We start from the raw sequence: 23,428 nt of genomic DNA, 5'->3' as shown, positions 1-23,428 counted from the left end.
GCCATGGCGGCCATTGGAGGGTGAACCAACGGAAAAGGAAGACCTTTTCTCTCTCTGTCTCTCTCTCTGTCTCTCACTGTCCACTCTGTCAAAAAAAAGAACTGTGCATTTCTCTCTCTCACACCATTAAACCAACGTTTGTGTTCAAAGAGGTAAGGGAAGTAGGGAAGTATATATAGGTCTTCCTTTTTTGATTCTGTCTTCATGTGATATTGAGAAATAATGATTAAATCCTTTTTAACTTTTAAAATCTTTTTATTTATTTGAGAGGCAGAGTTACAGAAACAGAGAAGTAGAGAGAGAGAGGGAGAGAGAGAAAGAGAAAGGGAGAGGTCTTCCACTCCCCAAATGGCCGCAACGACTGGAGCTGGGCCGATTCGAAGCCAGGAGCTTCTTCCAGGTCGCTCACATGGGGGACCCAAGTGCAGGGGGACCCAAGCACTTGGGCCATCTTCCACTGCTTTCCCAGGCAATAAGCAGAGAGCTGGATCGGAACAGGAGCAGCCTCAATTCAAACCAGCACCCATATGGGATGCTGGCACCACAGGTGGAGGCTTAGCCCACTAAGGAACAGCACCACCTGGGCACATGCTGATTAAATCTTTAAAAGAGGTCTGGGGGCTGGCGCTGTGGTGCATCGGGTTAGCACCCTGGCCTGAAGTGCCGGCATCCCATATGGGCACTGTTCTAGCCCCGGCTGTTCCACTTCCCATCCAGCTCTCTGCTATGGCCTGGGAAAGCAGTAGAGGTTGACCCAAGTCCTTGGGCCCTGCACCCAGGTGGGAGACCTGGAAGAAGCTCCTGGCTCCTGGCTTCGGATCAGCACAGCTCTGGTCGTTGTGGCCAATTGGGGAGTGAACCAGCAGATGTAAGACCTCTCTCTCTGTCTCTCTCTCTCTCTCTCTCTCTCTTTCTTTCTCTCTCTGCCTTTCCTTCTCTCTGTGTGTAACTCTGACTTTCAAATAAATAAATAAATCTTTAAAAAAAGAGGTCTGAAAGGTGACTTTTGTAAAAGCAGTCATAATGCTCTCGTTCACTCCTATCCAGGCCCCAAGGTTCATCAGATCCTTCTAAACGAAGAAAAACATATCAAATATTAGTCCAAAGCTGGCACCCAAAGTAACAAATTGAACACTTTAAGTGTTCATACTTTATGGTATGCCATGCCATAAAGAATAAATATATAACTAAAGATCAAAGGAAAACCTCGATGTATAGTTACCCTTTTTTAATGATTTGCAGTGTGGCATGATTTACCACTTGGGCTTTGGCCTTCCAGAGTAAATCTACTTCTGTAACTTTTGGGAGACTCAAAAGAAGTAATTGCTTTTTTTAAAGGTTTATTTGAAAGACAGAATTACAGAGAGAGAGATCTTCCATTTGCTGGTTCACTCCCCAAGTGGCCACAATGGCCGGGGCTGTGCCATTCCAAAGATAGGAGGCAGGAGTTTCTTCCAGGTCTGCCATATGGGTGCAGGGGCCCAAGCACTTGGGGCACCCTCCACTGCTTTCCCAGGCACATTAGCAGGGAGATGGATCGGAAGTGGAGCAGCCGGGACTCGAACAAGCACCCATATGGGATGCTGGCACTGTAGGCAGCAGCTTTACCCACTACATCACAATGCCAGACCCAGAAGAAATTTATTTTATGGCTAACAAGGGGTAGAATGTGAATGAACTTAAACATTTCTGTTCAAAATGAAGAAAGACCCAGAACAAAGTGTGACTTAGTCAACTGTTACATTTGCTTATGAGTGAAAGGTTGATCCTTGGTCAGGCGGAGATCACTGGGAGCTTGTGAAGGAGAACCTAGCACTGCCTGGCATTTTGCCATGGGGCACAAGAGTTACCCTTGGGTCAGAGATCAGAAGGTAGAGCTAGTCCTTGGCGTTCTGGGTCTCCCATCCAGAGCTTGGTCAGGGCGGTGGGGGTGGGGCCCCAACGCTTGTGAAGTGCTCGCATTATTGACCCTTTCCTCTGGAGGTTGAGGCATTTAGGGGATTCCCGTCTTTACAGGCCGCATGACTGTTACAATCCTTGCCTTTCTACCACGGTCTCATTCCACACAAGGGATTTGCTTCCTAGGTTCTGCGTTCCCTTCATGTGAAATGATGCATGGTGGTCTGATTAGTGGCTGTGAGATGAAAGACAGATTTTGTCCAACTTTGGTATTTCCTATGCCTTTTCTCATCCCACTTTTCTTATAATTTCTGCATCTCTTTTTCACTTCTGGTATTATTTAGTGTTTCCATAGCATGTTAGAGCTGCGTTCCTTGTGATCATTTTAGTAGTTACACAACAAATCATGTGCAGAGCCTGAGCCAGTACTTAGCCAAAGAATGAAATGGAAAAACTCTGCCAAACCAAGCTTCATAATCTTCCTGAACAAAACTCTACTGTGTCATTTAGTTCGGTCTCTGTAGAGCTTGAGCCCCATCATCAGCATGTTAGAGGGGAGGGTACTACAAAGTCTGATGTACACATCATTGGACTTGCAGTTGAATTAAAAATACAATGAACTGCTTTCTAGAGTTATTAAACAACGAGAAAGGACTTATTTGAAAAAAAAAGCATTTCTCTTTTTTTAAATTGTATTTATTTGAGAGGTAGAGTTAGAGAGAAAGGTCTTCCACCCACTGGTTCACTCCCAAGATGGCTGCAATAGCCAGAGCTGCACCGATCCAAAGCCAGGAGCCAGGAGCTTCTTCTGGGTCTCCCACAGGGGTGCAGGGGCCCAAGGACTTGAGCCATCTTCTACTGTTTTCCCAGGCCATAGCAGAGAGCTGCATGGGAAGTGGAGTAGTGGGGACTCATATGGGCACCCATATGGGATGCCAGTGCCACAGACAGAGGCTTAGCCTACTATGCCACGGTGACGGCCCTTTTTTTCTTTGTAAAGACTTATTTGAAAGGCAGAGTGATGGGAGGGGGAGAGGGAAGAGGGGAGAGGGGAGAGGGGAGAGGGGAAAGGGGGAGAGAGAGAGAGAGAGAGAGAGAGAGAGAGAGAGAGAGAATCTTCCATCCACTCTTTCACTCCCCAAATGGCTGCAACAGCTGAGGCCAGGACAGGTCAAAGTCAAAAGCCAGGATCTTCTTCCAGGTCTCCCACATTGGTAGCACTTGGGTCATCCTCCGCTGCTTTCCCAGGCAGATGAGCAGGGAGCTGGATTGGAAGTGGAGCAGCCAGGACTTGAACTGGCACCCATGTGGGATGCCAGTACTGCAAGTAGTAGCTTAACCCACTGTGCCACAAAGCTAGCCCTACCCCAGCATTCTTATCTCTTAACTGTGAGAGTGGAACTCCGTCATCTCTAAGGTCCCTTCTAGTTCTAAGATTTCCATGATCCTGGGAATCTTGAGCTACCTCCCCTCTCCAGGCCTGTTTGCTCATCTGTAAAATGAGAGGTGGACAATCTGTGACTTTAAAGGAATGAACTTTTAGCTATCCTGAAGGGCCATTCCTCCAGGGTATTTGTTAGCCAAGATTTTACTGTACATTAATACATAGTTAAAAGGACTAATTTAATGCCTAGGAAAACATTTGGGACTGGTTAAAACTGTGGAAAAATCCGAATTCTTTGTAGGGAACATTGACTTGAGTGTATACAAGTACCATCTTGTTGTTGCATGTTTAGGCTACAGGTCTGTTTGAGATTGAGGGGAGGCGGGTAGAGAGAGAGAAACACATGCAAGGGATAGGAGTCTGACAATGTTAAGTTCTTCTTCTGACAGTACTAATCCTCTGTTCCTGTTTGTAAGGGAACTGTTGATAAGTGGTATCCAAAGTAACACTCCAAAGCAGGTGAAGTTCATTGCCAGGCTGTCCCACATCCCAGAATTTGTTCCCTGCGATGGTATTTGCTTTCAAAATTTCAGTTTGCAGAACTGGTTGGTACTGATAGAGACGAACACACTAATCCTCTGATACTGATTTTGAAGGAGGAGGGTAGGGGCAGACAGAATGAGGAGTCAAAAACTTTTAGTTAGCTGCCACAGTTCTTTCTAAGCATTGATGGAAATGAGCGACAAGATGTAAATCAGCACTTCTGCACCCAAAACAAGTTCACCTTAATGAACTACAAAGATGAAATTAAGTTCCACTTCGCTGCAGAAGACTCCCAACCCAATCTGACTCTGGCACTGTTTTCATCCTTGGTACCTCCCTTACTCATGGGCTTTTATTTTTAAAAGTTCTAAGTTTATTTTCATTTTATTGGAATAGCAGAGAGACAGGGAGAGCTTCCATCTGCTGGTTTACTCCCCAAATGCCTCCAACAGCCAGGGTTGGGGTAGGCTGAAGCCAGAAGCTCAGAACTTAATCTGGGTCTCTTGCATAGGTGGCCGGAACTTAAGTACTTGGGCCATCTTCTGCTGCCTGTCAGGGTACACGTTAGCAGGAAGCTGGAATTGGAATTGGAGCTGAGACTCCAACCAGGCACACTGATGTCAGATGTAGGTGTCTGAAGTGGCATCCTAATTGCTGCACCAAACTCCTACCCGCTTCATGAACTTTTAGTAATAACCCCCATGTGACCATGTGTACGGTGTTTCAGTTTCTACCTGGTGTTCAAACCACTCTAAATTCTGGCCACACACACATGCCTATGCATCCAGCATTGTTTCCCACAATTCCTGAACCCTCTTCTGAGATGCCACTCTGATAGATTTTATTCGTTACATCCCTCCCTACCTGGGATCTTCTCCCTTTACTTCTCCAGTTAAATCCAACTCCATCTTCCAAAATGTAACTGAAGCACCACCTCTTCCATCCAGTGTTCCCTAAGTACTCTATGCTTTAACTGCTTCAATCCCTGAAAGTCCTTCACACACTCCCAAGTTCAACATGACTCATACTTTGCCTTGTAGAATCCACCCATTAGTTTTGTCTTATGCATAGCTCATGGCCTAGAACAGAGTACCCAGTAGGAGCCCTTCTACCTCTTGATTGGGGCGCTAAGGTTCAAAGGGCAGGCCTCCAGTCAGTGTGGTCCCCCATGGTTGGCAGGTAAGGGTAGCCTTCACTACTGTATCTCATAGCTGATACATTTGTGAAAGGACTGTGATGTGACTGAGTGTGTATGAGAGACAGACAGACACACCCTGAAAAGGAGTGAAGTGGAGGAGGTATGAGAGTTTTCAGGCTGGGGGGTACTGACTGTTTAAGGTCCTGCAGTGTTCATCACCTCCTTCGTCTCCCCAGTGCGCACCTTCCCTTCTCTTGATTTTGATCTAGTTCACTTCTCCAGGAGGCCGGCTGATCAGTGGTCAGTGATGACTCATTTTTACATTCAGTTCGTGGTCAAGCCTTCAATGTCAACCTGATGGACTTGAATTTCTGTGTCTGTTTTAGCCCCACGACTACTGTCTTTTCTTCTTCTTCTTCTTGCACATTAGGTGAATCCCACCGCCCAGTGTACCCAGGCCCTGTTGAAGATGAGCTACTGCTCCCACTGCCGGGGGCTGGTGACCGTGAAGCCCTGTTACAACTACTGCTCGAACATCATGAGAGGCTGTTTGGCCAACCAAGGGGATCTCGAATTTGAGTGGAACAATTTCATAGGTGAGCTCTAGTGACTGACGTATTGGTATTGTTGGAGGTTGCTCCACTTCTGGCCACAAGGAACGTTATAATTGCTAACCATGAGCTTTCGGTTCATTTCAATGTTAGTAGTTTAGTGTTTGCCAGCAATTGGTGGCATTTCTGAAGATACTACATACAGTGACTGACAAATTTCAATAACAAGAAAGTGCCTTTTGGATATTTTTCCCCAAAGGTCAGTTTTAGTTATGCGTCATAGACTTGTTTCCACATAAATGCAGGAACACAGCCCTCAGGGAGCTGTGAAAGTGGCTTTGAAAACGTTATATCTGTTACTTTGCAACCAAATCTTCAGCAGACTGGCCAGATACCCATCTGTTATTTGGATCAGGTGCAATCCGATTGTGGCAGTTTAGGAGTTCTGCTTCTCTAGAGGATTCAGCCCAGGTTGGCTGCTCCAGTAAGAATGGCAGGAATGTGGCCCTGAAAATCCTGCGTGTCCCCTCCACCTGGAACAACATGACTGGAGCTGAGACAGCAATGTAAGTGGAGTGGCCAGTTTCAGAGACACTTGATTATGACGTGGGGGACAGGACAAATTAGGGCTAATGTAAATGTCCGGCCATCAACTTTCTGGATGCTTTCTTAGTGCATCTAATCACTCCTGAAATGGCAGTGAGCACTGTTGAAGCTCCTAGTGTTGGGTGTCCACGGAACTGTGCACACGTACTAACAGCTCACACAAATTCCCGCGTCCCCCCTGCCCCAGTCACATTTGCATAATTGCAGAATTTGAGTGTCTTTATAAGCACCTATTTTTCACTTATTTGTCCACATCAGGGAACATGCATGCAATTTGCTGGCCTGTTTTTTTTTTTAACGTGTTGGGTGGGTGTGGGGGGTTGTTGGGGAATGCTTTTTAGTCTGCATGAGAGCTAATTACCATATTAACTCTGTTTGAAAGTGCATCAATAAATTGGCTCCAACAGATTCTTGAGAACACTGACACAGGGGGGAAAAAAGATGTGAATATTAAGCACTTCAGCACAATTGTAGCCTAAATAGCTCAAAGCTAGAAGACCTGAAAAAAAAATCTTTTACACACAGCAAAGCAGAATCCCATGAAAGAGAAAGCAGAAGACCAGCAAAGACACACAGGCACAAATGGCACATCATGCTCCCAGTGAAGCCAGGGAGGAACTGTTGTTCACAATTTATTTCTCATGGAAGTAAAAGTCCATGACATTTCCAGATCAAAACTTGATGGTTTTTTTTCCCTTTCTGTCTCTCTTTCTAGTCCTCCCCTCATCTCCACACCCAAATGTCAAGTTTGCAATTCACTTCTGCTAAAGAGAGGTTTCATAGAGTTGGTGACAGCCTCTTTTCACTTTTCCCTGTGATATACACTGTCTCCAGGCAAAGGAGTAGCATTTGCCATACAGTACCCGAAATGTGCCAGTGATGTAATTTTGCCAGCTTTCCTATGAAGACCTCCGGAACAAAATACAGAGGAACACGCACCCCTTGAACTCTTTGTTATTCTAATGTTTCTAGCAGAAACTATCACTCAAGTCCTTGGTTCTTGTATTAAAATACTGATTCTTCTACCTATTTTCTCAGGAGTTTACAGCTGCATATAAACCAGATCCACACTCTGGCTTGCTTCATTCATGTTTGCAGCCATTTACTCAAAAACAAGGACTTTGGTTGCTATTGTCGTTTTCGTTGTGTGCTTTTAAAATTACATTTGGTGTTCTGCAGAAACAAAATTAAAACCAAGTGGAAATTGATAGAATTTCTGAATCGATTTTCCCCAGTTATTTTAAATGATACTTTTTGGAGGGATGAGGTTATATAATTGTATCTAAACTTCTTTTTTAATGGGTATACTATTCTTTATTTCAGATAAGCTGATATAAAAGGCTAGCTGTAATAGACATTGTTAATCTCCAGTGCTTTTTCATGAATTTTTCACAAGGGTTTAATTAATCTGCTCTGTGGTTGTAGAATTCAGTCCCAATTTACATGCCTCTGCTGTAAATTCTTTTTTTTTTCCTTGTCCTTTTTTTAGTTTCTTTGCAAGGAGTTTTTCTTTCCCTTTAAATGACTGCAGTTAATGAATGGTCAAGGGCTTTTTTTCCCCCCTTCTTTAAATCAGATCTTGGGGTTAAGTCGGGAAACTGCCTTTTGTTCTTCCAGTCAGGTCGCGAGGCTGAAGATGTGGGTTTCTGATTATTGGCGGCACAAAGCAGGAGTCGCTTTCCCTAGTGAGAAGGGAAGGCTTTGTTGCTGAGGGCAGTGGGGAGCCACTCAATGCCAGTGCTGAAATCCTGCTGGAGGACTGGGCCTTAGAAACTGAGGATGGCTTTTCCAAGTCCGCCTCCTTGCTGCTGCGCCCGCCCCCTGTCCTCTCTTAACTGTATCCGCGGATCGCCACGAATCCTCCCCTTTTGGCAAACGTGGAAACCTGTTTGCTCTTCATCTGGAAGGACCCCAAAAAGTTAAAACACCTCGGAACTCAGCTCTAGAAGAGGCTGGTCCTATGAAACCTTCCGTTCAAAAACACGAGGCTACTTCAAAAAGTTTATTAGAAAAGAGAATTAAAAGGTAAGTTTATTTGGGCGCAAAAATGTTTGAAACCCATGCATAGTTTTACCGTAATCCATTTTTTCCATGAGTTTTTTGGAAGTCCCTATTATGCATGGATTTCCAGTTTGTTGCACCAAATAAACTTACCTTTTAATTCTATTTTCCACAGAGTTACTGCAGTTCCCTCATAAACCAACCTCCCCACCCCCAAACTCCTCCCAAAAACGTATCTGGAGAATCCACGTTACTCTCAGGTGCAATTTCTCCATCACGTGCTGTGGCTGCATTAACGTTCATCTGCCTCATCACCAACCCTATTCATGCCACGTGTTGCTGCCAGTGGGCATTTAGTCAAGGACCTGAAAACCAAAACAGCAAAGCCGGCATCCTTGCATTCGGCTTGGGGCTTCTTATCAGGAAGAGGAGGAACGACTGATGGCCAATGCTAGACTTCTGCTGGGGTTAGAGCTTGGGCTCCCGGGGCCCTGGGCTGCAGGCAGCATGTATCCTCAGTCGCATTCTTGAGCCGTGCAACACGCAACGCCATGGCACCGGCCCCAACAAAGGCCCAGCCTCACTCTCCATTCCCAGGCCCTTGTGTATGGCGGGCCAGCTCACAGTTTACAAAGACGCCAAACAGCCAGAAGAATTGGGGTTTATGTTTCCTTTCAGTCTTTCACAAACACATTAGTGATCTGGCCTTTCCTGGCCACTAGGGGAATAAGTAGTTAGAAAATGGAGTGTTTTTTTTTTTTCTTGTTTAAACCTCTGCATTTTAGATGTTTATTATCTGTCTATTCATAATATTTTTATTTGCAGTGAGCAATTTCTTCTCGGCTTACGGAGGAATGTGTTTTCTGTACGTGGCCGCCTGATGCTTTGACAATGATGAACACATTTAAGTTGTGCTCCACTTGTTTACAAAAGTCTCCTTTCGCTAGCACATCAAAAGCATTTTTTTCTCTCCTCTAGTACAATGGTATATTCATGCTGTCAGCCTTTACTTAGAGGTTAGGAGCGTCACTTTATTGGCGCTTACCACAATGCAATCTGAAACTTCATTTGTTATTACTTTCAAAAAAAAAATTGCATTTCACGGAAATCTAGTTGGGGTTTTGTGACATCGGGATTGTGGTTTAGAGAAATGACCCCAGGCCTGAAAATGTTGTGGAGCATTTGTTCTAGGTTGAAGGTGAAAGGTTGATGACCAAATTGGGTTGCATTGATATGCTGATGTCCAGTGTCCTTTCCGCTGGGGAGCTTAGGTGGACGCTCAGCTGGGGGCTAGCAGTCGGCTGTGTTCTTTGAGGAGAACACAGTCTTAGGGAAAGCAGCCCTTCTTTCTTGTGGCTGACCGAGCCTACCTGAAGGTGGCAGAGAATGTGTATCTGGTTTTTTCCCCAGCATACCTTAAGTCACTAGTGTGTAAAGGGGAGAAAACAACTTGAAAACATTGCTGCTTGTCATTAACGAATCACTTTTTCTCATTGGGGGATTTCGTTCTTCTAAATTTGCACAATAGGCATCAGGCATAAATACTAATCTCCATAATCCCAACACACACGTATGGCAAGAAAACATGTACAGGGTAGTCTGTGCAAAGTCGCATTATTTGCAAAGTCATTGGAATTCCTAGAGAATTCCAAGAAAGAAAACAATTGGTAGGCCAGGATTTTCACAGCTTTGTGTTTTTGACTCTGCTAAGTGGAACCCGAGACGAAAAGATTCTAGGGAAGTCTTTGGGAGAAGCAGCCTCCTACATTGACAGCCGCTGGCACAGGACGGAAGCACAATGGAAGATTCCTGGTTGGGTTTCCTTGCTGTAGAACACAGCCCTCGTCTGGCAGTTTGACATGTCAGAGGGCCAGTGGTACCTGCTGACTAAATGCAGCCTGTGCAGTGTAGCTAGCCAGGAAAGCATGACTGCATTAGGATGCTTGCCTCCCCTCGCCCCACGCAGGGCGCCAGGAGAATCAAAGTGCCACACCGCTTACCCCAGGCCGAACTAATGCTTTCCTTTTTCTGTTGTGTTGCCCTTGTGCAAACCTCCCGTTAGACGCGATGCTCATGGTGGCGGAAAGGCTGGAGGGTCCTTTCAACATTGAATCCGTCATGGATCCCATCGACGTGAAGATCTCCGATGCTATTATGAACATGCAGGAGAACAGCGTGCAAGTGTCGCAAAAGGTAATAGAGGCCGACTCCGGGAAGGCGAGCTGGAAGCGGCCTCTGCCCCGTGACGTCACTTCCCCTCCTGACCGCGCTTACTCTGATGGCAGGTGTTCCAGGGATGTGGACAGCCCAAGCCCCTCCCAGCCGGACGAATTTCTCGGTCCATCTCTGAAAGTACCTTCAGTGCTCGTTTCCGGCCCTATCACCCCGAGGAACGCCCCACCACAGCAGCTGGCACTAGTTTGGACCGCCTGGTAAGCATGTTGGCAGGAACGGCTGTGTTTAATGAAGCAGAACTGGAAATGAACTGTAAGTTGGAAGGCTTGCAAGCCTGGGTCTTTCAGGTGTAACCTTTTGAGTAAATTGTACGTGGATGGCAGTAAATCCACCATGCTCATTTTGTAGCTCAGAAAGTTCTTACACAGGCAAGGACATGCGATGCACAAGCCGTGGCCTGAAAATGGCCCTTTAGCTCTGCTGTGTATTTATTGAGCATCTACTATGTGCCTGTGCTAGGAACAAGAGGAGGCTTAGGAATCAGGCAGATCCTGGTTCTCCAGAGGCCCCCACAGAGGGGGAGCAGCAGACATTTGAAGCTCACTAGCAGAAAGTGACTTGACACAGTGAACGCTTGGGTGGGAGAGGAGTAGGGGAACACAGGCCAAGGGCGGCGTGCTACACCAATGTCACGTGCACATGGGAATTCAGTAGTTGGAGGGTTCACAGAGCAGGGAGCCTGGGGAGGCGGGGCTGGCTGGGGTGGACAAGCAGGCACAGGCAGGGTTCTCAGAGCGGATCCTGTGTGAGCACAGCCGCCACTGTGACAGCCTTGGGAGAAGCCGCTGTGTCTTGTCGCTGTGTGTATGGGGCACGGAACCTGCTGGGCCCAGATGGTCATGGCAGTGCAGAGACAGAGCTTGCATTTCAACGGTGAATTCCTCTGAGTGCTACTGGCCTAGGTCTCCATGGGATCTCCATCCTTGTCTCTTCTGACTACAGTGAGTTGCCTGTCACCCTGGAGAGACTGAGGCCCAAATGTCCCAGAGGCCCATCTGTAGGCCGCTCGGTGTTGTTTTGCAGAGGTCGTTGAAAACGTTTTCTTCATCAGGTTACCGATGTCAAGGAGAAGCTGAAACAGGCCAAGAAGTTCTGGTCATCTCTCCCTAGCAACGTTTGCAACGATGAACGGATGGCCGCGGGAAATGGCAACGAAGAAGACTGCTGGAACGGAAAAGGCAGAAGCAGGTGAGCTGCGGCTGAGCCCATTCGCCCTCTCTCTCCCGCCCTGGCTTCCTGGCGGGCCTTCAGCAAGGCTGTTCTCCGTCGGCAGGGCAAGCACCGGCAACCTTTTTCGGCCCGAAGCGACAAATGGAAGGCCTCTAGACGTTCTTAGGAATGGGCTTTGCAACAGTTTGAGCGGCCACCTGGTTTGACAGTAGTAGGGCTGTGCCAGTAGTGTCGTTATTTTCAAAATATTTAACGCCTGTGGCCCTTTGCCCAGTGGGCAGGCCCCGGAAAGTACTGGTCGTCAGAAGTCACCATTCTCTGACTTGATGCTGTCCCGTGTCCCTCCCTTCCCTACTCAGGAACTTAAATAAGTGCCCCTTCGGAGTGAGAGTACTTGACTTTGACCCCCAGCTTCCACAAAAGGGACAGTTTTACAAAAGGTCATGATCAGATTGGAGAAATAGGACATATAGCCAGGAGAAGAAAAGGTTAGCGTTTATCAGGAATTAAAGAACTTCTCTCTGGGGCCAGCATGGTGGAATGGCAGGTTAAGCGGCTGCCTGCAGTGCCACCATCCTATATGAGCACCAGGTAGTCTTGGCTATTCCACTTCCAATCCAGCTTCCTGCTAATGCCCTGGGAAGGCAGCAGAGGATGGCCAAGTGCTTGGGCCCCCACCACCCACGTGGGAGACCCAGATGAAGCTTCTGGCTCCCAGCTTCAGCCTGGTCCAGCCCCAGTCATTTGTGGGAGTGAACAAGCAGTTGAAGATTCTCTCTCCTCTCTCCCTCTCTCCCTCTCTCCCTTGTTCTCTATAACTCTGCCTTCTAAATAAATACGTAATTTAAAAACAAAACTGCCAGTTAGGGGCCAGCACTGTGATATTGCAAGTAAAGCCATCGCCTGCAATGCCGGCATCCCATATGGGCGCCAGTTCGAGTCCTGGCTGCTCCATTTCTGATCCAGCTCCCTGCTGTGGCCTGGGAAAACAGAGGAAGATGACCTAAGTGCTTGTCCCCTTGCACCCACGTGGGAGACCTGGAAGAAGCTCCTTGCTTCTGGCGTCGGATCATTGCAGCTCCAACCATTGTGACCATTTAGGGAGTGAACCAGTGGATGGAAGATCTCTCTCTCTCTCTCTGCCTCTGTAACTCTGCCTTTCAAATCAATAAATAAATCTTTAAAAAGTGTCATTTAATTGTGCTCAGTGGAAAGACTAGAATCTAGCAGAAATCTCTGGTGATATTCTCTCACTTTGTGCTTTACAGAACATTTTCATGGGGTCATTTCTCATTTCAGGTACCTGTTTGCAGTGACAGGAAATGGATTAGCCAACCAGGGCAATAACCCAGAAGTCCAGGTCGACACAAGCAAACCAGACATACTGATCCTCCGCCAAATCATGGCTCTTCGGGTTATGACCAGTAAAATGAAGAATGCTTACAATGGGAATGATGTGGACTTCTTTGATATAAGTATGTGTTTATGATTTTAAAGTACATTTTTTTCTTTTATGCCTTGTGATGAGAACAAATGGAATGAAACCTCTGTTCCATGTGTTTTTTTTTTAAATAGGCGATGAGAGCAGTGGAGAAGGGAGTGGAAGTGGATGTGAGTACCAGCAGTGCCCTTCGGAGTTTGAGTACAATGCCACTGACCACGCTGGGAAGAGTGCCCACGACAAAGCCGACAGTGCTGGCGCCCGTCCCGGGGTGCAGCCCTACCTCCTTGCGGTCTTCTGCATCGTGTTCCTGGTTGTGCAGAGAGAGTGGAGATAATTTTTGCAAACTTTGAGCAAAAGCGTTCATCATCAGAAATTTCAAAAGGCACCGGTTATCACTTTTATACCATCCTAGTGACTTTGCTTTTTACATGAATGGACAACGATGTACAGTTTTTACTATGTGGCCACTGGTTTAAAAAATGCTGACTGTATTTTCATTCAGTTTTTGGGGCAGAGGGGATTTGTACGTTCTGTTGGTTCCTGCTACCCCAGAATCATGTTAAACGTGGCTAACAGTGTAGGTACAGAACTGTAGTTAGTTGTGCATTTGTGATTTTATCACTATTGTTTGTTTGTTCTTTTCTCATTTTGTTTGTGGGTTTTTTTTTTAATTCCAATTACGATCTCACCTTGTTTCTTACAAGAAAACCAGGGTCCTTTCTTGGCATGTAACATGTACGTATTTCTGAAATATTAAATAGCTGTACAGAAGCAGGTTTTATTTATCATGTTATCTTATTAAAAGAAAAAGCCCAACAAGCAGTAAAATTTCCATTTATCCCTGTTATTTTAGTTGCCTTATGTGGACACAAGTGGAGGTGATTTGGGATTTTTCTATTATTGTTAGGAGAGAACGTGAAGGCACAAGTAGGCTTTGGAGCCACCTGTCAGATTGTACGCGAGCGTTAGCACAAGAAGGAGGGTATACTTCGTGTACAGTTGGTGATTGGAAGAGACTGCAGACTCCCCATTTTTGTTAATATTAAGCTAAGAGCACGTATGGATCTGTTTCTTAAAGCCCACTTGTCCTTAAAGTGTAACCCATTTCCAAGAAGATTCTTGATAGAGTGTCACTTGAAAGATGCTTAAAGTATTCAAGAGATCCCACTTATCACCTGTTCACAGTTGGGTGTGGAGGTGTTTTTTTTTTTTTTCCAATTTTAACCAGGCAAATTATCACGCCACTAACCGAGTGTGCCAGTTTGCACAGCCACACTGCCCCTCTTTGAATTTCTGTCCCAGTGGCAGCAGCAAGCGGCCAACCATTTCATTTGGTCCCCCTTGTTCCAGTGGTCCAGATGTCAGGCCCAGCCAGATCCAGGGAGCCATCTGGGAGCTAGCCAGAACTGGGGTACAGCCTGGGCTCAGGGAATAGCTGTCAATACTCCGGTGAAGTTTTTGTCTGTGCATGTGTATTTGCATTTCTTTTTGGATCCCAGTTTTTTTGTCTTAAGAGAGTGTAAGGTGTCTTATCTGAGTCCTTTCTTGCCCAGCCCCCTCTGATAAAGCAAAGGACTTGCAGTGGTTCGCAGCTGTGTGCTACCCATAGCAGCCAAGGAGCCTACTTGGGGGAGAACTAGTTGTCCAGAGTTTTCGTGCGTTATGTTGTTGAGGGTGGGGGCGGGAGTTCGGGGAGTAGGTAGAACCAAGACGAGCACATCATAGTGGTGATCCTTAGCCACGTGGGTGAACTGGCAAAGGCCGTATCTGTTGTTTCAGGCCAAAGATTGACAACTGCCTTGGCCCCTAGGGGACCCTTTCCTTGTGTTCCTACCAAATGACAGCTCACAGAAGTATGAGAATGTAACAGATCACTTTAAAGGAGGTTCCCACAAGTCTTCAGAAAGACTGAAATTCTGCAAGTCTCTTCCTGCTTTGGACAGTCATTGAGATCCCATTGAGTTCGAGAGAACCAGAAACCCACAGAGAGGTTGTTTGTGTTATTGTTCAATCCTCAGTTGTAAGAGTAATTCTCTATTTTTATATTGAAACATAATTACTTGATAGCTCAGGGTCTACATTTCATTCAACTTTTTACACCAAATTCTGCAGAATGGTCAAAATGGCATATCGGGGGCTGTTGTAAACAGAGGCTTAATTTTATTAGAAGTAGCCAGTTATTTATTAAAGCATGATGTTAATAAAATAGGCATATTCTGGCTGATGTGTGTTTTTTTTTAACAAATCACAGAAGACATCAAATTGAAAAGGAACTCCATTTTATGTATGAGGAAAAAATAGATTGTAAATAGCTAGGCTGCCTTGTGAGAACTTGGAAAATGTGCTGATACTTAGTAACTACCTCAGTTGTGAGGAATTTCCTTTTTAGCGTAGACTGCTATTACTTTTCCTTGGTAGAAATGATTCTGGTCTCCAAAATATGGCTCCAAGAGTTATCCCCATAGACCTTGTTAGATTGTTTTTAATTTAAAACCTTGAACTCTGCCCAGCTGTTTTCTCTCAGTCAAGTTCCCTAAACCAATAACATTTTCTGAATTAAATAGTCTTGAAGGTTCTCCTGGACTCTTACTGAGTTATTTTCTCTCTTTGCATTTTTTCCTGTTACCATTTATTATTTAAATTGTCTCTCGCTTTTGAACTTGAACTCTGAAATAAACAAATCATAGATTTTTCCATTCAGGTCTGACTGGGTAACTCTTGGCCTCTAACCAGCTGGCAGGCTTACTCCCATCCCCCCCAAAAGGAGAAAAGGCAAATTGAGTATTTGCAAACCTTGAGAGTTTGGAGTATGAGGTAGAAGAAAAGCCTTGTTAGGAGAAGACATGACTTTTCCAAGCTTACTAACATGTGAAGGAGTTGCGTTTTACAGTCATTTATAAATTATTTTTGTTTCAAGCCCTCAACCCGCTCTGTACCTTAAGCAAAAATTTTTACATCACTTGGGTTATATTTTATTTCCAAACTAGTGATTATTTGTTAGGGTGTGGGTGTGTGTGTGTGTGTGTGCGCGCGTGCCCATCTACTGCTTCAGTCCTTAAATGGCCACAATAGCCAGGGCTGGGCCAGGGCCAAACCCAAGAGCCAGGAACTCAATCGAGATCTCCCCCATAGGTGGCAGGCACCCAGCTCCTTGGCTCATCACTACTGCCCCCAGGATCCACATTAGCAAGAAGTGGCAGTCCGGAGCTACATGAAAGAATCGAACCCAGGTACTTTCATGTGGAATGAAGATGTCCTAATAACCATGAAAGTCCAAAGGCCTACCCCAGACACGTACCATTTTGATAAGAGCAAAAAGGTGCAGGGATGAGACCCAGCTCCACTTCCAATTCTAGCTTTCTGCTAAGGTGCACCCAGGGAGGCAGGAGGTGATAACTCAGGTGTCAGACTTGGATGAGTTTCTGAGTGGTCTGGCCTGTTTCTTTTCTTTTTTTAAAATATTTATTTCTTTGAAAGAGTTACACAGAGAGAGGAGAAGCAGAGAGAGAGAGAGAGGTCTTCCATCCGATGGTTCACTCCCCAGTTGGCTTCAGCGGCCAGAGCTGCGCTGATCCAAAGCTTCTTCTGGGTCTCCCATGCGGGTGCAGGGGCCCAAGGGCCTGGGACATCTTCCACCGCTATCCCAGGCCACAGCAGAGAGCTGGATTGGAAGTGGAGCAGCCGGGTCTCAAACCGGTACCTATATGGGATGCCGGCACTTCAGGCCAGGGCATTAACCCATTGTGCCACAGCGCCAGCCCCTGGCCTGTTTCTGACCATTGTAGGTATTTGGGGGAGTAAGCCCATCTCTCTCTCTCTCTCTGCCTTTCAAATAAATTACATATTTTTAAACAGATCCAGATGAGGTAGTTTTCCAAGAAACATTGAGTAGAGTGAGGAGCAGTTTGGCATTATAGTCTTGTAGTCCCAGAGTATGCCATTAGGATGCTCTGTGTTAAGGTTCATGTTTGTTAGTATATTTTCTTATCATTTTCAGTGTAGACATTGGCCAAAGCAACTGTGAAGATCTTAGAACACAGCACATTAATACCACTCCTAATTCTTTAGAGTGGTTCTGAGTAGCTCCTTTGACCTGAAATTTACTCGTCCTATTAACATGAAGTGTTCTTAATGGTATCTCAAGCGTAGGGTGGAGAGAAAACTATTAGGAAAATGAGTAAGTTGATTCTGGTTACTTTCATGAATTATGTCCCATATTTCAGGAGTCATTAGAATATGCAAATAATTGCCCCAAGTTCATTTTTCATCTGAAGTTTAAGTTTTATAGATCAGTGTTTGAAAAGACTTCTAAGTTGATCATTAGCCAGTTAACTACATTAATCCGTTTGTCACCACGAGTGTCCATGTGTAGAATTAAATTCACTCTACTGTTGACATTTCTTAAAGAAATATCAGGGATTCTGAGAAAAGGCCGAGTGTTGTCAGAAAGAACGAGGTCTTCACGCATCAGGTCCCTCCAGGTAAAAGTTGATGAAAGATGACAAGTGTGGCTAAAGAGTAAAGACAAAGTTACGTGTGATGGCCCAAGCAGGGTTTGAATGATCCTGTTCTGTTGTCTTTGGGCAAGCTTTGCAACAGCTTGCTTGCCCCTCTGTGTTACGGTTAATTCTTGTTTCGTACATAATAGGATTAGAAGATTGTGTGTGTGTGTACACAGACATATACACAGGTTTATTTACTGTGTATTTTTCAACTTAGTTCTTAGCGGATCTCACCATGTCACATGGTATTTGGAGATGCAAACTGATTTTAATAATAGCCTACAGGGGAACATAATTAGGAAGCTATGTCTTCTGCCAAGAAAAAAAGTACATAGAAAATACATTCCAGGGTTCAAATAGAATTTCGTAGATTTACCACTGCCTAGGAGTTGCTTTTCTGTGTCACCATAGGTCACCTAAAGCTGACTATAACCCGCTGTTCCTAGTGACTCACTGCACTGGACATTTTAGTGGCAAGGTAGCCACATGAAGAATAGTCTCAGTGGGTAATTTTTGAATACGTTTATTAGGATCCCAACCATCTTTTCAGTGCATTTATCTTTAGTCTTTTTTTTTTTTTTTTGACAGGCAGAGTGGACAGTGAGAGAGAGAGACAGAGAGAAAGGTCTTCCTTTGCCATTGGTTCACCCTCCAATGGCCGCCGCGGCCGGCGCACCGCGCTGATCCGATGGCAGGAGCCAGGAGCCAGGTGCTTTTCCTGGTCTCCCATGGGGTGCAGGGCCCAAGCACCTGGGCCATCCTCCACTGCACTCCCTGGCCACAGCAGAGAGCTGGCCTGGAAGAGGGGCAACCGGGACAGAATCCGGTGCCCCAACCGGGACTAGAACCCGGTGTGCCGGCGCCGCAAGGCGGAGGATTAGCCTATTGAGCCGCGGCGCCGGCCTATCTTTAGTCTTAAGTGCCCTTGCTCTCAGCTCTTTTTTTTTTTTAAATGTAGTGAAAAATGGCTTTTATTCTGCTATTTTACTTCTGAGTACTTTGCAACAAGCTCTGGCTGCAGCATCGAATTGTCATTTAGACATATTTACTGGGAAAAGAAAAAAAAAGTTATTTTGTGCTTATTCACCTGTAGTAACCTGACCAAGAAGTGAGTTTGGGAGAACCTGTGTGCCTGGCGCTAAGCCTCAGCCACATCAATTATCCCACACAAATCCTGCAGCTTAGACATCACTCCATTTTGCAGATGAGTCAAAGGACAAAGAAGTTAGGGAACTTGTCCAAGGGTTACGTATAGCATGAGAAGTGCAGGAGCCAGATTGGAAGCAGAAACTAGTCTGCCATCAGAGCTTGTTCATTTCAAGTGCTACTTTTCCTTTGACTTCCACTTTGCCTTATTCCACATTGAATTCTTAGGAAAGGACGATGCTTGTCAGGTTGGTCCTGAAGAAAGATCAGGTCAATGGTCATAAAAGATATCTGACTCTTTGTCTTTCAAGTAAAGTAAAAATCAATAAATAGAAGGGGATGAGAATTTGGCTCAGCAGTTAAGATAGCATTTGGTTTGCCTACATCCCGTATCAGCGTGCCTAGCTCAAGTCCCAGCTCTGCTTCTAATCCAAATTCCTGCTAATGTGCACGCTGGGAGGCAGCAGGTGATAGCTCTGGTAGATGCATCTCGGCCACCCGTGCAGGAGAGTTGGATGGAGTTCTAGGCTTCTGACTACAACCTGGCCCACTCCTGAGTGTTCTGAGTGTTTGGAGAGTGAATCAGAAGATAAGAGATCTGTCTTCATCTGTCTCTGCCTTTCAAGTAAAGTGAAAATAAGTACATGGAAACTGAATGGTCATGGAAGGCCTTATTTGCTTTGATTAACCTGAGTATGCGTGAAGAAGACAAATCTGTGTGTGTGGTTTCTCTCTCTTTTTTAAATTGACACATGATACTTGTACATATTTGGGGGTATATTTTGATACATGTATACAATGTGTAATGATTAAATCAGGGTAGTTAATATTTTTCATTTCCTCAAATATATTTTTAAATGTTCTATTTTTAAAATTAATTTTATCTGCTTGAAATGCAGAGTGCCAGGTTGGGAGAGGGAGAGGGAGAGAGAGAGAGATTTCACCTGCTGGTTCACTTCCCAAATGCCTGCCACATCAAGTCCAAACCTAGGGGCCTTGAACTCCATCTATGGGAGACTGGCAGGGACCCAAGCACTTGAGCCATCATCACCTGCTGGATCAGAAGTGGAAGAGCTGGGTTCTAGTCCCGGTCGGGGCACCGGATTCTGTCCCGGTTGCCCCTCTTCCAGGCCAGCTCTCTGCTGTGGCCAGGAAGTGCAGTGGAGGATGGCCCAGGTGCTTGGGCCCTGCACCCCATGGGAGACCAGGAAAAGCACCTGGCTCCTGGCTCCTGCCATCGGATCAGCGCGGTGCGCCGGCCACAGCGCGCCGGCCGCGGCGGCCATTGGAGGGTGAACCAACAGCAAAGGAAGACCTTTTTCTCTGTCTCTCTCGCCCACTGTCCACTCTGCCTGCAAAAAAAATTAAAAAAAAAAAGAAGTGGAAGAGCTGGGTCACAAACCTGCACTCCAATATGAGACACAGGCATTGCAATTAGCAGTTTAACCCAGATGCACCACTACCTTGGCCCCAATTGCCTCAAGCATTTGTCATTCCTATGCGTTGGGGACCCTTGTACTCACGTACTTATTTTGAAATAAAAATTACTATAGACTACAGTTACCCAACAGTGCCATACAACACCAGAACTAGCTCTTTCTACTTAGCTATTTTGGCCCCCATTATCTAGAACTCTGTACCCCTTCTCAATCTCCATTGGCCACTAGTCCACTCTCTTCTTTCATGAGATCAGCCATTTTAGCTTCCATAAATAAGTGAGAATATGTGATATTTGTCTTTCTCTGCCTTATTTCAATTCACATAATGTCCTCAAGTTCCACCCACATTTGCAATGACAGTATGTTGGAGGGTAAACAGGTTTCTAAACCCACTCCACTGGTTCCTGGCTCCAGGAATTTTGCCACAGACAGAGGTGATAGTGCAAGGGAACTAGATGGCACCGATGTCCCAGATCTTGAAGCATCACTAATAATTCAAGCGACCCTGCCCTCCTCGCAAGGACAGACCCTGTGTGAGAGGGTTCTGGGAAGACTTGACTTGGTGAACGCTTAAGCAAGTGCAGCCTGTGAGGAAATGGTCTGCATAGGCAAGGGAAGTCTGTTTGAGGATCTCCGGGGCCCAGGGAACATAACCCGGGCTTCTTCAAGAGCTCTTGACAAGATTGCATCTGAAAAGCTCCAGTCGGGTCAGAGATTGAGGCAGTGCTGTGGATGAGCAGTATAACCATCGATTTCTCCGGCTGAGCTTACCCTAGTGCACTTTAGAAAAGATGTCATTTAAAGGCAAGTCTGGTGCTTTAGGGAGAAGGTGTTTGCCTTGCCATTTCCTACCCAGAGGAGGAACCCCAAGCTCTTATTGATGGTTTCCTGCACACACACGTCCTAGCCTGCCCACCAGGCAGTGCATGCTGCACAAAATGGGAAAAGTCTTGATCCAGGGGTGCCCCGGCCTGTAATGTTAGGTCTTCACCTTGATACGACATCCAGAAGAAGAGCAACAAGATTTGCAAGTGACGCCTCCCTAGTCTGCCAAGTGGAACTTCGAGGTGACGAATCACAAACCTTTATGAAGGTGCATCACCAAGTTAGTAGACAAATAGAATTGAAAGATTCGTTAATTTTGGTGCAAAAATATTTTTTGAAATCCATGCATACTTTTTTTCATAATGTGCACTTCCATGAAGGCTGAAGAATGAGGAGGGCTGTGGGAAGGGTGAATTCCTAGAGCTGAAAGCTAACGGCCCCCTTGGAATGAGTAAAGGGTCCATTTTGAACAAAGAGGAGCTCCGTGAGCAGTGACGTAATACAGAAGCTGGAATGCATGGTGACCAGCTGATGGTGAACAACACTTTTGGACTGAAAAAGTGAACCAGCAGTAGGGAGGGGAGGGAGACAGTGGCTGAGGCGGTTGTGGGAGATTGGTAATAATTACTTCTTTTTTTTTTAAGATGTTATTTATTTTTATTTAAGAGGTCGAGTTACAGACAGTGAGAGGGCGAGACAGAGAGAAAGGTCTTCCATCTGTTGGCTTACTCCCCAGATGGCCACAATGGCCAGAGCTGCGCCAATCTGAAGCCAGGAGCCAGGAGCTTCTTCCCAGGCCATAGCAGAGAGCTGGATCAGAAGTGGAGCAGCCAGGACTAGAACCAGCACCCATATGGGATGCCAGCACTGCAGGCAGAGGATTAACCTGCGCCATGGCGCCGGCCCCAATAATTATTTCTTGAACTTGCCCTTGCATCAGCCTGCACATGTGGGAGGGCTGGATGGACCTCTGTTGCCCCATGTTGCAGTTTATCTCCTAAGTGCCCTTTTGGAGAAACATAGCTTATGCCCAACCCAAGAGATGGAAGGTTGTTGTGTTATTGAAACAGAGGCTCCATAGCTGAGGCGCCCAGGGAGAGCAGCCTTGGCTTAGCTGAGATCTGGCTTTGGATGCGTGGGCCTCCAAAACCACGTGAAGCTGAGGCAGGGATGGAATTTATGACATGTCTGGCCCTGGTTTCTGCACGAGAGGAGAAGAAGGAGCATGTAAGACGGAGCTCCACCCCCAGGAAGCCGTCGTTTCACATGCCGGGGAATGCGTAAGCTCTCAACTGCAATGCACGTGGGATGGTCAGCGTGACTTTTTGGTGGAGGCACTCAGCTGGCTTGGTAGGTGGGAAGAGGGCGTTCCCTCAGCACTCATCATTAGTTCCTATGATTCCTTGAGTGCTACAGGGTGCCGCACACACTCGATAAAGCACTGGCTGGCCTGCAGTTGCAGGAATAAAACAGGGAGGAGGGTCTTAGTGTCATCTGGGGACGGTCATGGGATGGATGTAGGGGGAGGAGGCAGAAAGGAAATATGTCAAAAAACAGAGGTGAAAGATGTCTTACTACAAAACTGAAGAAGAATGGCGTTGGAGTCCTCAGAAGCCAAGCAAGGCCACTTACAATTCAAGCGGGCAGGCTGCAATGCAAATTCTTGAGCAGGATGTGATAGGATGCACAGGATAATGGTGAACCAGGTGGGAGCACCTGACATGGGTTTTCTGGCATCATCTTTGGGCTTGACAAGGTGCTCAATACTGTATTCTACAACCGAGGGAATTCTACTCATGTACACCCTAGGCTCCCTGAAGCAATATTTTATTTAAAATTTTTATTTTATTTATTTGAAAGGCAGTGTCAGAGAGATAGAGAGAGAGAGAATCTTCCATCTGCTGGGTCACTCCCCAAATAGTTGTAACGGTCAGAGCTGGGCCAGGCAAAAACCAGGAGCAAGGAACTCCATCTGGGTCTCCCTCGTGGGTGGCAGGGGCCCAAGTACTTGATTCATAATCTGCTGCTTTCCCAGGTACACTAGCAGGAGCTGGTTTGCAAGTGGAACAGTTGGAACTTTAGCCAGTGTTCTGATAATGGGATGCTGGAGTCACAGGTGGCGACTTAATTCACTGCACCACAATGGCAGCCCCACCCCAAAACAATGTTGATTTGGTCCATTCTGGTGAAAAAACTCCAGTTCTACACAAATGATACTTTCTTGGAGGTCCAGGTTCAGAATACAGTGAGACACGTGACAAGTGATCGCCCATATCTACCACCCCATCACATATGTGAATTTTGGCCATTTACATGCAACCAAACATGGGGTAATGCTTCCTTCTCCTCCTGCTGTAGCCCTGCCCCAGAGACATTCCAGGGACCTCAGACATCCTAGGCTACTCTGTGTCAGGCTCTGGCCTCCTGCCCCTGGGCTTTGCTTGCCCAGACCTCCTATAGGGGAGGAACTGTTTAGGCATTAGGCAACCAGCTAGTGGGATGAGGTTAAAGGAGGAACTCCTCTGATGAGAGAGCAGAAGGGACA

General features: G+C 46.1%; 1 protein-coding gene across 4 annotated transcripts in view; it reads left to right on the top strand.

Annotated features, from left to right (window-relative positions):
* GPC4 (glypican 4) overlaps positions 1-15,192 on the top strand; it is a 120,005-nt gene extending 104,813 nt beyond the window's left edge. For all 4 annotated transcript variants that reach the window (XM_070067376.2, XM_089324227.1, XM_089324229.1 and 1 more), the window contains 6 exons: positions 5,395-5,560; positions 10,185-10,315; positions 10,408-10,554; positions 11,409-11,545; positions 12,827-13,002; positions 13,103-15,192. In XM_070067376.2, the coding sequence (XP_069923477.1) occupies positions 5,395-5,560; positions 10,185-10,315; positions 10,408-10,554; positions 11,409-11,545; positions 12,827-13,002; positions 13,103-13,305 (960 nt within the window). In that variant the 3' untranslated portion in view covers positions 13,306-15,192. The remainder of the gene's footprint in view (positions 1-5,394; positions 5,561-10,184; positions 10,316-10,407; positions 10,555-11,408; positions 11,546-12,826; positions 13,003-13,102) is intronic.
* Positions 15,193-23,428: the final 8,236 nt, after the last annotated feature.

Source organism: Oryctolagus cuniculus, chromosome X (genome assembly GCF_051225735.1).
Source record: "Oryctolagus cuniculus isolate XC-2025 breed Fujian yellow rabbit chromosome X, ASM5122573v1, whole genome shotgun sequence".
In the NCBI taxonomy this organism is placed as follows: Eukaryota; Metazoa; Chordata; class Mammalia; order Lagomorpha; family Leporidae; genus Oryctolagus; species Oryctolagus cuniculus.
Note: the sequence above shows the minus strand (reverse complement) of the source record. Positions and strands in the feature narration are given on the sequence as shown.